At 26.7% G+C, this 16442-nt stretch overlaps 1 protein-coding gene across 1 annotated transcript; it reads left to right on the plus strand.

Moving 5' to 3' along the window:
* The first annotated feature begins 6318 nt into the window (after positions 1-6318).
* Positions 6319-16206, plus strand: LOC100208457 (steroid 17-alpha-hydroxylase/17,20 lyase). The gene is made up of 3 exons (XM_065788935.1): positions 6319-6429; positions 14387-14970; positions 15104-16206. Exons 2-3 carry the CDS (start codon positions 14415-14417, stop codon positions 16075-16077), a joined length of 1530 nt encoding a protein of 509 aa, XP_065645007.1. The 5' UTR covers positions 6319-6429; positions 14387-14414; the 3' UTR covers positions 16078-16206.
* Positions 16207-16442: the final 236 nt, after the last annotated feature.

Below are 16442 nucleotides of genomic sequence, written 5' to 3' on the forward strand. Positions count from 1 at the left end.
CTTAAAATACCTTCAGCACTTTTGATTTTAAAAATTTCACACTTATCACACCTATCTTTTTTTCTTTGCTGGAAAGAAATATTGAACTCAGTTAAAAAAATTTTAGAGTATAAGTGCTTTTTAGCCGGTTGAAATCGTTTTTGCTGACAAAAGTCTTGGTAAAGCTCATACAGTCGACTAATAGACAATTCAGATTCAAAGTATTTTCTATTTGTATTAGCACGGCAATAGTGCGAGTCTATAACCGGAATACTATATATGTGTTTCCTAACGCCATCTCTGACCGCGTCAGGAATTTTCTTTTTTGTATGTTTACCTTGTTTTCTTGGGGTAGGCGTGTTTGTATCTGTTTGGAAATGTTTATAAAAATATGAAATTCTTTGTTGGCTTATGTCAAGAGTGTTTAAAAAGAAAGGTTTGCAAACTCTATTATTATTATTATTATTATTATTATTATTATTATTATGTATTTCGCCAATAAGAAAAGTTTACAAGTTTATGCAATACAAATATATAAATACATGGCTGGGGCAAGAAGAAGACAAGTTCTGTCTTATCACCAAGCCCCTTTAAATAAAAATGTCAATAATAAAAATACAAAACAAAGTAACTCGTTAAATAAACGTTAAACAAAACGTTGCGTTAAAATAAAATAACGATAAATAAAAACTAAAAAACATTTTACGCTAACTAAAAAAACATTTTACGCTAACTAAAAAACATTTTACGCTAACTAAAAAACATTTTACGAAGATATGTACAAATTCATAAAGTACAAATTGAACTGTATATAGAATATATATTTAAACCATATTTATAAAGAAATAGACAAACGTGATTACTCCTAATCAAAGGCTTCAGAAAAATTTAAATTCGTTGTCATTTAATAAAAGCTTTTGCTTAAGTTTGTTTTTAAATTGTTTAATAGAAGAAATAGTTTTTAACTCATTATTTAATAGCATGTTCCATAGTTTAGGACCTCTGTTAGCAATTGAGAACTTAGTAACAGAGTAATAGGTTTTAGGTTGAACAAATTGTTTTCTGAAAATCGTGTTGGGTATAGATGATATATTTTTTCCAAAAAAGAGTTAAATAAAATAGGTGCTATTTTTTTATTAACTTTGAACATAAAAATAAGAATTTGATAAAGATTTAGTTGAAATACGTTGAGAATATTAAATTTAATGAATAGAGGTTTAGAGTGTGAGAAACGATCTACATTTCCAATAATTCTTAAAGCATGCTTTTGTTGAATTAATAGTTTATTTATTTTAGTTACGTTAGTGCTACACCAGGCAACGTTTGCATAACTTAGGTAGCTATGAATAAATGAAAAATAAATGTTTTTTAAACAGGTTTGATTTAATAACTGCTTAGCTTTGTAAAGTAAACTCTGATGGGAATCCCTGCCAGGTGAAAAAAGTAGGCAAATGAGTATTGCCGCCTCGATGAAATTGCAAGTGTTCGTTTAGTTTTTTTCACAATACGTGTTGTATTTTCACTATAAAAGTGTGCTTTGAGGTCATCATTGAGTCCCCAAAATTTGTTAAATAGTAAATCCCGTTGCTCTTGCGGAAAATAAATGTGGCATTTAAATTTACAGTTAGTACAGTCCTTCTCATTATTGATCTCTCTCTTTCTTCTTATCACTTTATTCCTGCTTTTATACTCCTGGCCAGCTTGACGCCTTTTTTTATTGACATTACATTTCCAGCTATCTGGATTTCTAGTTCTTTTACGTCCAACTTTTTTTTTTATCGAGAGTTGCTCTATTGGCACAACTATTTCTAAATCCGTATGTAGTAGCTTATTGTGGAAACTTGAATCGACACTGTAGAAATAAAAAGTATAAACTACATTTAAAAACAACATAATATTAGAAAAAAATCAAAAATTAATGACAATTGGAATTTCATAAGCATCGTAATTAGCAGGGTAATATAAGTTATTTTTTTACAGTTAGGAAATAAATAATATAAAGAATTTAGTCTTACTTAAAGACTTTGCACAATATATATATATAGTTATTTAAAGGCACAGTATATATAGTTATACATATAGTTATATATATATAGCTATACATATAGATTTATAGTTAGTTAACTACTAGTACTGTGTATGAGAGCTAGTCTTAAGTTATTTTAACCCTTTAATGCACGATATTTATATAATAGTTGATAATGCACGATATAATAATTGACTATTTTATCGTTAAAAGAACATAAAATGGAATCCAATTATCGGAAAAATAAAATTTTCCTTTTTATTTTCAAGTTTTAAAATTACCATAGTAATAGAAACTACTTACGAGTCGGTATTAAGTAATTCAAAGTCAATTGTTTTTTTTGTAGCTAAACCAATAAACTTACTTGACGACATTTTGAAAATATCAAAATAAAAAGTCACGTGACTTGCGCTACAACATTGATTTGCAGATTTGGGCATTAGAACATAATACTAAAATGTTTTAAAAAAGTGAAATAGAATAAGATAAAACTAACAAAATACGTAAAATTGTAATTAGAACAAAGTCAAATTGAATAAATCTTGACGAAGCAGAGAAGGTAATAATTTACTGATAAGTGGAAATAATACATTATACTTTTTTAAACAATGAAAATTGGTTTTTGCAAAAAAAAAAAAAATTTGTAGATAGAACAAGATAATACTGAGGGGACGAATTGTTAATACCGACAGCTGATTTTGACAAGTTAAGACAAGTAATAAGTGTTTTCCAGCGTTTTCTATTATCTTTTAAGTAAAACGGGATACAAATTTCTGAGTATAGAATTCTTTTTTAGAATGCTATCAACAGAACGATTTACAAAATCTTCATTATTAGCCATTTTATTACTGTTATTTTAAAATTTATCCAACAAAGTTTCATAAAATGTTTAAATTAACAAAATCATTGGTTTTAAAACTTTTTAGAACATCTTCAATAAAGTTACAAGCTATTCTTTGAGGCTAAAACTCCAAAACACTTTATGTTGTACTTTGAGGGGGTTCTACGAGTAAAATAAAGAGTGAGGGGGGGGGGGGGAAGGTGAGGTGAGGATGAGAGGAAGTAAAAAAAAAAAATCCTTAAAGAAAGGATTCACCCAACTAAATGTGTCAAAAACCCCCTTAAAATTGCCTCTATTTGTACTCTACTTCAGGCTTGTGGCACCGTGATTTATTTTTACGTCTCGGCTCTAGCTACTAGAAAGTGTACGGCTCCGTTTCCGCTCCTAGTTGTTCTGTGCAATTCATGCAACTACTGTTTGTAATTATATTTAAAAGAGAAATATATTTTAAGACTGAAGGAGAATACAAACATGGTTTTACCAACATTTAAATTTTCTTGTTTTAACAACCATTAAAACTTGTTTTGGTAAGAAATAAAGTAGGTTAACGACTATATTATTTCTTACCTAAAACAAGAGTTTAAAAATGTATATTTGTAAGTCCTGAGAAACACCAAGTTATCAATAAAATTCAAAGTCATATAACTCCTTTGGTGTGACGTAAGAAGTTTAAATACATTTAAAAACTCGTTCAATGCTAAATTGAGCAACCTAATAAAATGCTGACGTTAGATAATCGACATTGTTAAGAAAGGAGGCGTGAACTTCCTAATTAAATGTTCCTTTGCGGAGCTCTGTGATAAGACAGTCAAGTATTCTATGAGCACCAAAATAAATTGAGTCATTGGTTATAGTAATTTTATATGCTGCTTGGATGAGAGTAAAGTTTTATTTCCTCTAAAGCATTTTTTGACATTGATTTTGCCCGTTCACTGATCAGATTTTGCGCAAGTTTAGTAGACTTCAAAATGTGTTTCTAATTTCTTTTTATTATATTCCCTTATTTTGGATAGACTCTTTAATATATTGGTAGGTTTTTTTTCCGTTCCGTTCTTTTAAAACTTTTTATTTTTGGTAGAAAAATTTCGCCAATTTCTTATAATTTAAAAACTCAAACGTTTTGTCTACTGAGCGCTTTTGCACCAACCAGAGAGTATCTTCAACAGCTTACTGAAATTGAAAATAAATAAAACATTAATATTCGAAAAATTTTTCAATGCGCTTCTCAAACTCAGTTCCTTTTACTAAAGTTTAACAATTTTATTTGTTACGTAATCAATATACTCGCGTAGTGTTGTATAAGTAATAACGTTCTTACTTTGAGGCGTGTGCGATAGTATTGGGGTTTTAAATTTTCCTCAGGTAAATTTTTTGTTAATTCTTATGTTTTATTTCTAAGAGGTCATTACTTGTATGCTCTTACACAACTCTTCCTCTTATTTCATGTAGTCTGAACACTGTTTAATAATAATGTTGTGACATAACAATAACAATGTTACATAACAATAATTTGCATTGTTAAATACTGCAACTCATTGTAAAGACTAAAGAGTAGAAAATAAGATGTAGCAAAAACATATGCTAAAAAATATAATATTTTTTGTACTAAAAAGCGGAAAATAAACTTTTTCATTTAAATTTAATAGTTCAATAAACTATAGATTGACAGATATGTTTCGAAATGAATCTTCTGCAGACCTGTCAATATTTAGTTTATTGAACTATTAAATTTAAATTAAAAAGTTTATATTCCGCTTATTAGTACAAAAAATTTTTTATTTAGCAAATATTTATGCTATATTTTATTAAATTTTATTAAAAAAAAACAAAGCCAAAAATTTCAGTATAATAATTTTCATATTTTTTAGAAATTAAAAATAAAAGTTGTTATTCTCAACGGATGAATTATTTTTGCTGTTCTTCTTAAAGAAAATATTTGCTGTTCTTCTTAAAGAGTTTAAGAAAACCAACAAATGTTATGATATGAAATAATAAAAGTAATTACTTAAAAATTTTTTTAATTTCTAAAAAAATATGAAAATTATTATACTAATACTTTTGATTTTGTATTAATCAAAAATAAGTATAATCACGATTATATTTATTTTTGATCGCGTGGTATTAAACTCGAATTGAAAACTTAAAACGAAAGATTTAAGATGCGCATTTTTCTGGTGTCAACAGCGGTATATAATATGTGATCAATACTCGGGCTATTTACAATACCAGATATGCCGGCTTGGGAACGAAGCTGCCACTTATAAAAGCGAGAAACAAATATCAACAGCATCAAGCAAAAATGGCTTAAGTTATTTTTTTTTTAATTTTGAAATAATCACAAAACCTATTTTATTTCAAAATAAATTTGTTATAATCCAACATATAATAGGTTCTGTTATAACATAAAACATGTGATAACAGTAGATTATTTTTGACCATCTGTTTGTTATACAACTTTGATAGTTATACAACTTTATTCATGTTTTGTATCATTAGTTTAAAATTGTAAGTGTTGATTAGTAATAAGTCTTTGATTTGTTGCTTAAAATAACTTAAAAATATATTTTTTTATTTTTTATATGTAGTGGTGTAGTTTTTATAAGTGGTGGAATTATTTTTTTAAATAAAAATTAAAAAAAAAATTCCAAGGCCGACGACGCGGTTTTTGAAGTGTATGCGTGTGTGTTAGAAAGTGATAGGAGGGGGGGGGGGGAGTTACAATATTCGACTTCTTAAAAAGATCCTCTATATTTGGAAATTTCTAAAAAAAATTGGGTGAGTATATACTCCTGGCCCCCCGGCATCATCGGCCGTATGTTATTATTAATTTCATCAAATTTTTACGTTTTTTTTTTTTTTGACACTTTTTAATAAAACTTTTTGAATAGCAGAGCAACTTTGCGTCTAACTAATGTCTAGATTTTTTTTATATTCAAATTGTTTGAATTGAAGTCTACGGGCTGATATGTTTTGAAATTTTATATTTTACGGTGGAGAAACAGGTTATGCTTTTGAAATCAGGAAAAGCAGTTCTAATATATGTTAAATTTTCTGATTTGAACTAATGTTATGTTATCTTTGAACTTTGAGCCTTGCACGTTTGAAACAACTTTACGACTTAACATTTGTAGGTTACGTAAGGAATCGTCCGTAAATTACGCAACGCTAAATTTCACTAATAAACGAAACAAAAGAGATCAAAAGTTTTCCCTCGCAGAGCCAAAAGTTAAACGATAAGGGGCCGTCCATAAACTACGTCACGCTCTCGGGAGAGGGGAGGTGTTTGTGGTTATGTGACGTCTCGTATGGGACTTGTTACTAAAGACTAGCAGGAGGGAGGGGTCAAACATTATCAAAAATCGCTTGACATAATTTATGGGCAACCCCAGAATCAAAGTTTTTAAGCATTTAAGTTGAATGAAAATTGCCGCGTAAAAGCGCTTAAGAACTCCTACTTCTGTTTTTAAAAAAAATGTAGCGTTACGTAATTTAAGGACGATCCTTAAACTAAAAAGAAAAGGTTAAAATTTAAAAATCATTAAACATTCTTAAATAGCTGCCTTTATCTGCAAAGGGAAAAAAAGTAAGAGTTTCGATTTTAGTATTATATTATTATATTATTATTATATTATGTTTTTTTTTTAATATTTTTTTGCTTTACTTATTACTTTTTACACTCTGTTCCCAGACACGAAATCAAAAAGACAAGTCTTTTGAATGTTCAAAAGACGTCCAAATTGTTTAAAAGATGTTCAAAATACGCTTGAAGCGTTCAAAAGACGTTGTAAAGATGTCTTACTTAAGTAAAGATGTCTTATTTAAGTCCCGTGTCCACTGGGTTTTAGATAATATAATAATGGTTCTAATTATTTAAAAACAAACTTTGAATATCTTTTTTTTTTAATATTTAAAAACTTGATGAAATTGTTTATATATATATATATATATATATATATATATATATATATATATATATATATATATATATATATATATATATATATATATATATAAATTATGTCAGTTCTTTCTACAAAGAGAGTGCTCAATGTTCGTAAAAAAGAGAGCAATATTAGATTACTTAATTAATTAATTAATATATATATATATATATATATATATATATATATATATATATATATATATATAAATTAATTAATTAAGTAATCTAATATTGCTCTGTTCTTTAAGAACATTGAGCACTCTCTTTGTATATATATATATATATATATATATATATATATATATATATATATATATATATATATATATATATATATATATATATATATAAATTATGTTAGTGTATTCTACAAAGAGAGTGCTCAATGTTCTTAAAGAACAGAGCAATATTAGATTACTAGATTAACTAATTAATTTATATATATATATATATATATATATATATATATATATATATATATATATATATATATATATATATATATACGTAATTACATTTATATACATGTTATTATATGGATATACATGTATTTATATGTATTATTGATAAATATATTAACAACTATAACACAATTTGTATAATTTCAAAATCGGAACTGAGAACTGACAAAAACTAACTTCTAACAAGACTTGCTTTTTTCACCATTAAATAAACATGCGTCATTTGCGATGTCAAACGCCGATATGTAAATTATGGCATGTTAGATTAAAAATTTTTCACAAGTTTAAATTGTGTAATCATTTAAGATTTTAATCGTTTCGTTCCGTCTTTATCGGCTATGATGCGATATATATATATATATATATATATATATATATATATATATATATATATATATATATATATATATATATATACATATATATACATACATACATATATATATATATATATATATATATATATATATATACATATATATACATATATATATATATATATATATACATATATATATATATATATATATATATATATATATATATATATATATATATATATATATATATATATATATATATATATATATATATATATATATATATATATATATATATATATATATGTATGGTTATTGAAAGAACTATTACACAAAAATTAAATTGCGTCGTTTTACCAAATTGTCATAACTATAAATCATTAATATCCACTTACGTAAAATTAAGAGTAATCTCTTCAATCTTACTCCAATAAAATTGTTTGAAGAGATGTTTAAGAGTGTTTCCTCCATGTCCACTCTAAAATCAAAATTTAATGGAAAAAAATTCATATATACTTTGAATAGACTAGTTTACAAATAAAAGTGATCAAAAGTAATACGTTAAAAAAAAAAGAATTCATTACTCAAGTTATAACTTATGAACATATATCAAATAAATTTAAATTTAAAATTACAAATGCTATGAAAAAAAAGTCAATAGAAGAAAAAGGTATAGAAAAAACAAGTTTAATTTTTAACTTAGAAACATGTTTCCTGTTTATAACTATAAAGACTTACTCCGAACAAAAAAGAGATTAAAGGGTTCACAAAAATGTATACACATTACACGTATAAATTATGAACATATTTGTAAATTAACACAACACTTCAATGTGCCAATTCTCCTCACTTTAACTTTAGATCTAATCCAATTTTACAGTAAAAGCTAATTAGTTCTAATCCAGTCTAGTACTACAAAAAATGCATTTAACAAATTGAATAAACCAGGGGTCGGCAACCATTTGAGACGAATGGGCAAAAAGTTGCAATTTAAAAATTTTTTCAGTTTTTAAAGACTTGCGAGCCACAGGTTGCCTAGCCCTGGTATAAAAATTTAAATATTATAATGTATACCATCAACTTACATAAATCTTTTTTGTTTACACAGCAGACTAACCAACAACAACTTTAAAAAAATAACAGTGCTGCGAGTAAACATCTTGTGTGTTATTATTTAGTACTGAATGTATCGGATTTTTTAAAGCACATCACGGTTTTTAAAAAGTAGGAAGATAAATAGCTAACAAACTAAAATACTGAAGGTTGAGTATTTAATATAAGACTGCAAGCGCTGCCTAATTTTTCTTTTTTTTAAGTAATTAAACTAAAGTCAACTTGTCTTGACCTCCCCCCTTGTCAACAACTGTCAAAAAATGCAGACCCTCTCCCGCTATTTTGACGTAATTGCACGTAGCTGAAGTTGAAATATCAGCTGAAACCCTAATAAATATGCTCCTAGAGCAAAGCTACCCTTTCAGGTCGTTTGTAAATTACGCAACACAAAACTTATTTAAATAATAGAAGTAAGAAATCGTTTGGTTTTTTTTACAGCGATTTTCTTAAAATCTTTACTAACATTTCGTCTATTAAAAGTTTCTGCGAGGGAGTTTCCATCTTATATTTATTTTTAGTTAAATCTAGCGTTGCGTAATTTATGGACGATCCCCTTGACGATTCCATTAAAATTAAAATTAATACACCTCTCCGCAGAGATTCAAAAAAATGACGTCTCCTTCTTAACGTTGTTAATTTTACGTTATTGCCTATTTTTATAAGGTAACTTAAAGTTAAACATCATTTTGAAAATATGGAAAAATATGTAAAGGAAAACCTTAAAAGATGTTTTAGATGGTAACATTTAGATATCTAAATGAATGTTTTTATATTAATGAGACGTATTCTTACATAAAGTCTTCAGAATTAAGTTAAGTTTAAAAAAGAAAAAAAGAGTTGTAGCGAAAGAATAATCGTTACGATTTTGGCGCAATTTATTTGTGCATTTCGTACACCCACTTCTTGCTCAAAGTTAGCAAAATAGCAACTAGCTATTAACAACTAGCATTAAAAGAAATATATATACAAACTAACACGCTTTGAAAATGATAAAATACACACACTGTCACCATATGTGTAAGAATATAAACTTAGACCTATAAGGTTTAGTTCATTCGCTTATTGCAAAATTTCTCTAAACTTGGAAAAAAACTAAACTAATACTTTTTTCATCTCCAAGACAAAAATTTTATACAACAATCATATAACTAAAATTAAAATTAATAATAGACGTTTATATCTAACACAGGTTGTTAAATATCTTGGTATTTTTACAGATTCGAAACTCTCATGGAATTTTCATATAGACGCCGTAAAAAACTTCATCAAGATAATGGCATGCTTTCAATAATTCGCCATTATGTTGATAAAACTACCCTTAAGAATCTGTATTTTGCAATTTTTAAATCTCATCTCATCTACTGTTGTCAAGTTTGGGGAAAAATTGGCAACTGTAATATTAATAAATTGTTATCAGCTCAGCGCCAATCAATCCGAATAATTAATTTTTAACTCCATAATATAGAAGCTTCAAACTTCTTCAAAAAACTTAAAATTCCTACTTTGTTAGCACAAGTTAAATTTGCTAATCTTTTTTTTCTTTTTGACTCCCTTAATAAAAATTTACCTTCATCTATTACAACCTTCTTCTCTGAAACTCGATTTATACATTCACAGTTAACTAGAAACATCAATAATGGAAAACTAAATGTACCTACCTATAAAACTTTGAGGTATGGTAAGTATTCAACAACACATCAATGCATCAGTGAATTGAATCGAAGTCTTGTGTGCAATGTGAATGAGTTTAAAAAGTTAAAATTTCAAAATAATTTATCTTCATTTCTTTATTTAAAACAAAATAAATTTAAACAAATTCTAAATAAAATTTTAATTATAATTTTAAATCATTATTAACTTACATTAGCTTTCCTTTTTTTTTTTTTTTTTTTTGTCAACTATTTCTTTAGAAACTTTATTGTTTTTGTCATTAATATTTATTACTTTCATTACTGCTGTTTTTATTATTATTATTATTATTATTATTACTATTATTATTATTATTATTATTATTATTATTATTATTAATATAATATAGTAATTAGATGATTGTAAATTTTGAGGAAAATAAACATCTTATTGTTGTTGTTGTTGTTGTTGTTATATGGCACCTTCATAAAAATTATACAAATTAATGCAAGATACACTTCCAAAGGCGGATCTATGGAAGAAAGTAGGGAGAGGGAAGGGGGACTTAGGGTGCATTAGGGCCAATCCCCCAACCCACCCTTAGGTTTTCCGAAAATACTTTTTTTTTATGTATTGGTATATATTCAACACATTGCGTTTGTTTATAATAGTAAACAAGTTAGGTTGTTTTTTATTAATAGTATATATTTTGCTATTTTAATATATTTTAACATATTTTACTGTTTAATAAAATATGTTACATAAGAGATTCACGTAAAAAAAAAAAATATATAAAGAAGACAATTTGAAAAACAGACAGTGGCTCAAAGAAGATATGATGAAAGAAATGGTCAAAAAAGATATTGATATGGTAGATGCAATAGGATCTCAATCTTTTCATTTGAGCCCCTAAAAAAAAAAAATATTGTCAAAACGTTCGAATAAACTGCATATAAGAGTAAGATGTAAAATTTCCAATTTAAATACTCGAAGATTTAAAATATATAAATTAATACTTAAAAAGTTAAAAGAATAAGTGTATAGTACTTCCTTTAAAGAATAAAAAACTATTTAGAAAAAAACTCATCGGAGTTATTATTATTCCTCAGAATTAAAATTTTTTTTTCTTGAAACTTAAATGAGTTTAATGTTTACTTAAATGAGTTTAAAGATGATTTTTAATAAAACTTAAATGAGTTTAAAGTTTAATTTTACCATTTTTATCTTTCTTTTTTTTTGTAAAATAATTCCATATCTTACGCAGATTACCCATTGGTATTTTTGTGTTGGTCGAGTTTATTGAAAGACTATGCGTTTTAGCAAACGAGAAATCTAGGTTATAGTTGGTAGTAATTCAACCCTCTTTCCAAAAAAAAAATCATATTGGATTATAGTTAGAAGTGTGGGGCCATTTTAACGATTTTTGATACATCAAAGTAAACTTTGAACAGTTTGTTTGATTTTAATTTACTCACTGGTGTTTGGCAATAAAGTATTATCCAAGTTCTGAAGTTAAAGCTGAAGTCCTGAAGTTTAAGGATTATTTTAGTTAAATAATATTGTTTCATGGTTTTAGAATGTAAGCGTTTATACTTTTAACATTACGACACTGGAGGTTGGCCCAATACAAATAGGCGAACCTTCAATGTTTTTTTTGTTAAATAGTTTGTTTTCATTTTCGATAAGATATTTTTTGTTTTTTGAAAATAAAAATTTAACTTAGGGTAAATATTAGGAACCAAATAAATAAGAATTTTACATTTTTTCAATATTTAGAGGGTTTCATACTAAGGTATAACACACATCCAGCTTTAAGTATAAATTGTTTTTGTTTTTTAATAAAAAAAAATAAAACATAAAACAAAAATAAAAAAAGAAAACGGTGAAAATTGAATTTGCCCCTGTTTTATACCAAACTTACCCCGATTACGGGGTAAGTTAGCCATTCAGACATAACCTTATAAAATCAGTTTAAAATGTATTAAAAACCAATTACGAACTTTTAATAAGTTTATTTATGGGTAGTCTAGGGTTTTATTTATTGATATATGGGTAGTCTAGGGTTTTATTTATTGATAAATGTTGTATATTGCTGGAAATACAACTCTTGTCTGTTTAAGAGTGATCAATATATATATATATATATATATATATATATATATATATATATATATATATATATATATATATATATATATATATATATAATCTATACTAGAAGTTATGATGCTCTCACCTCCTAAAAAATATTCAATATGTATGCTTATATGCGAAAAGTGTGCTTCCTTTTTTTTAGTCTTTTTATTTTTATTTTTTTATACTTTTTCAACAATGTTGGTCAACAGGGAGGTGTAAAGATTGCCCCCCCACCGGGACCCCGCGTTTTCAGGAACTAAGCTAAGAAAGAATTAACCATATGAATGACTTTGCTTTAGTTCTTGTTGTTTTTATTTGTTATACATTCTTTTCAAAATACTTTTTCTTTAGGGCTTTAAAAATATACTTTGATTCACAAAATAAGCTTTTGAAGGACATTCTAACATCAATGGTAAAGAATTGTTTTCTCAACTGCAAATATTTTCAACTTTAATATCAAACTTGACACCGTTAACGAAATAAAAGTCTATTGATTTTTGTAAACCTGTGTGTGGTTTTGCAAATTGTAGAAACTGAGCCAGTTACTTAAGTCTTAGAAGATGGGATTTTTTAAAGCTTAAGCTGATTGAAATCCATTTAAGAAAGAAAATCAATCGAGACCGATTTTGCGCAATTTCAACGTAGTTGAGATTGCGCAATCCTAATGTAGTTGACGCAATTATATGTTGCGCAATCTCAACGTAGTTAAGATGAATTTTTAAAACTTAAATTTAAAATATTTTCAAAGACCTCATCCTTGACGATCTATAGTTAAAGTTTTATATGAAATAAAAATTTATTTTTGTTTAATACAACTACTTTTGCTTGTATTTAAAAAAAAATTCTTAACCTTTTTTTGTTAAAGTAACACGTTATTTTCACTTAAAGTTATAAAGTTCTCCACTTAACAAGTAAGTAACAAGTAAGTTAAAAAGTAAATGTAAACAAAAAAATTGTTGTTAGTTGCAGCTCTTTTTCTCTATGAAAAACATTTTGTTGTTTGTTCTAATTCTTTTTATTTTTAAATTTCTTTACAATAGTTGAGATACGTTCAACATCGAGCAAAGTTCTCATTTAAAAATACCACTCAAGAACTTGAGATTTTAAAATGATTTTTAAGAATTCCATAATACGCTACAATTAAATTATATTAAATTATATAACATATAAATTCTTGAATAACATGTTACATTTTAAATAAATTTTAAAAGGTTGCTTGTAGTCCTCAGTAAGATTCTTTAGTGTTTTACTTTTAAACTATCTAATTGTTTATCTTGCAGACCAGATATTTTACAGATTAAATATCTTGATCATTTAAACTAATACCCGACAGCAGTTTCTTGAAAAGTACCTTGACTACATTGAGATGTCTCTAATTCCTACCAAAAGTGAGATTGCAAGTAACATTAATTTAACAAAGATAACAAAAAAAGTTTGCAAAAGCACGGAGAGTTCCTATAAATCACTAGTACACGGGTGTATGTTCACGAGTAAATCACTAGGGTGTATGTTCCCGAGTGAATCACTAGGGTGTATGTTCACGATTTAGCTTTTTTGTATCAGAACAACTTTAATCATTACTTTTTATTTTCTCTTCGCAAATTTATATTTTTAAAATTATTTTAGTTAATTTATATTATTTGTGCTTAGTAAATACTGATAATGAAGATTACTCAACTAATTAAAGAATATATATAGATAAAAACATTTATTAAATAATTTATTCAATGACGGTTGCACCTGTTGCCTCGAACCGGCCCTGCTTTTCAAAACTTTTTCGATGATGCCATAAATAATTTTATAATCAAGCTTCTTACAATTAAATTAAGATAACGTAAATGTTTATTTTAATTAATAAAAAATGAAAATAATAAGTAAAAAAAAAAATGTTGTAGTTTTATAAATGTCATTATAATAATTTCTAAATGCTTGTTTTAGCTATATACTCTGAAACACACAAAAAAGAATGATTCAAACAATTGTTACCGTCCAACAAACAACGCTTGTTTTTCAACAATTAATATTCGCCGTACTTGTTCCGGCTTTTTTGTATTTTGTTTTTTCTTATTTGCAACATTTATGGATTTGTAGTAAATACCCAAAAGGTCTGTTTCCATTACCTTTGTTAGGAAACATTCATCAATTAGGTAAAAACTCTTCCCAAACGTTTTCATCTTTAACAAAAATTTATGGAGATATATTTAGTGTAAGTATTGGTACTCAGCGACTCGTTATACTTAATAGTATGGAAAGCATACATGAAGCTTTGTTAACCAAAGGTTCAATTTTTGGTGGTAGACCAACTGAGTTTACGTCAAATGTTTTTACAAAAGGATATAAAAACTTATCGCACACTGATTATGGACCAAATTTAAAAGCGTTGCGAAAAGTTATTCATCTTTCCGTTCAAAAATATGCTGGCGGACTAACGAGACAAGAACAGATGATAACTTTTGAAAGAGACGAACTTTGTAAAAAACTTTTTAATACTGAAAAGGAAATAGCTTTGCGTTGTGAAATTGGTAAGTATTTTTTTTTTTAGTTTATTATATTTTTTTTACGTTTTGTTTCATTTTTTTGAACTTTGTAATTAAAATATTTTCTAAATACTGAATTAGTTCTTATTAACATTTATTTATGTTTATTAATTTTCAGACTTCTGTACTGTTAATGTAATGTCGGGGTACTTATTTAATGAACGCTTCCTGAACCAAAACTCCGAGTTTAAAGATGTTGTGAAAAGTATTCAACTTTTGCTTGATAACTCTGGGATTATAGATAAAACGACATTCGTACATTGGCTTCGTTACTTGCCGTTGCGGGAATGGAATGAAATAAAACAAGCGAGATTCGTTTTAAACCCGTGGGTTGAAAAAAAGGTTGAAGATCATTGGAGAAGGTATAATGAAAATGAAATCACTAATGTAACTGATAGCATGATTCAACATTTTTTAACAAAGTACGACGATTTAGACAGTGATTTTGCAAAGAAATACATTACCTTATTATTGATTGAATTACTTGTTGCCGGTACCGAAACAACGGCTATTACTATTTGCTGGATGGTTTTATATCTAATACACAACCCTGAGTATCAAGAAGAAATTTATAAAGAAATTACATCAAGTATTAGTTGTAGATATCCAACACTAGCCGAAAAGAATCTTTTTCCTTTATTACAAGCGTTTATTCAAGAAACTTTGCGAATGACATCTGTTGTGCCACTAAACTTGGCTCATAAAGCATTAAAAGATACCACTATTTGTGGAAAAATTATTCCTAAAGACGCTATAGTAATCACAAATTTATGGGGTCTTCATCACGATAACAGATACTTTGAAAATCCTGATAAATTTGATCCTAAACGCTGGATAAACGAAAATGGTCATTTTGACTCAGTTTCTCAAAAATATTTTAAACCTTTTTCGGCTGGAGCGAGAGTATGTCTTGGTGAGACATTGGCCAAAAATCAGCTTTTTCTAATAATCTCCGGTCTGATCATGAATTTTATTTTCACATCTGCACCAGGAAAAGACTTACCTAGTCTCGAAGGACAATTTGGAATCACATACCGTCCAAATAGTTTTAAGGTCTTATTAAAAAAAAGACCTGAGATACAAAAAATGTAAATCTCAATTGACTAGAGTGTATTGAATGTATTTACATATTTATATAGAGTGTATTTACATATTTATTCAACTATTTACCAAATTTATAACATTATTTAACTAATTATTATTAATAATAGTATGATTTAATTTTGTTTTGTTTTTATTTTGTCAATTCTTTTAGTTTACTGATCTAACATACAGTTAACAATATTCATTAGAAGTACCAGAAGTTAGAATTAAAAAGAATTTGTCAATGACGTATTAAAATTGATTTATGTATGCTGTTGATTAAGTACAAACTTAGTTACGAGTATTTACGAGAATCTGCATAAGTGCAAAGCATTGCAAAAATCTTATTTAGTGCAAATTTGCATAGGTTCGAT

Source organism: Hydra vulgaris, chromosome 01, assembly GCF_038396675.1.
Source record: "Hydra vulgaris chromosome 01, alternate assembly HydraT2T_AEP".
Classification (NCBI taxonomy): Eukaryota; Metazoa; Cnidaria; class Hydrozoa; order Anthoathecata; family Hydridae; genus Hydra; species Hydra vulgaris.

Coding starts and splice junctions, on each gene's coding strand:
- LOC100208457 (XM_065788935.1), top strand. CDS start 14,415: ATGATTCAAACAATTGTTACCGTCCAACAAACAACGCTTGTTTTTCAA. Junction 14,971..15,103: donor AGCTTTGCGTTGTGAAATTG/GTAAGTATTTTT, acceptor ATTAATTTTCAG/ACTTCTGTACTGTTAATGTA.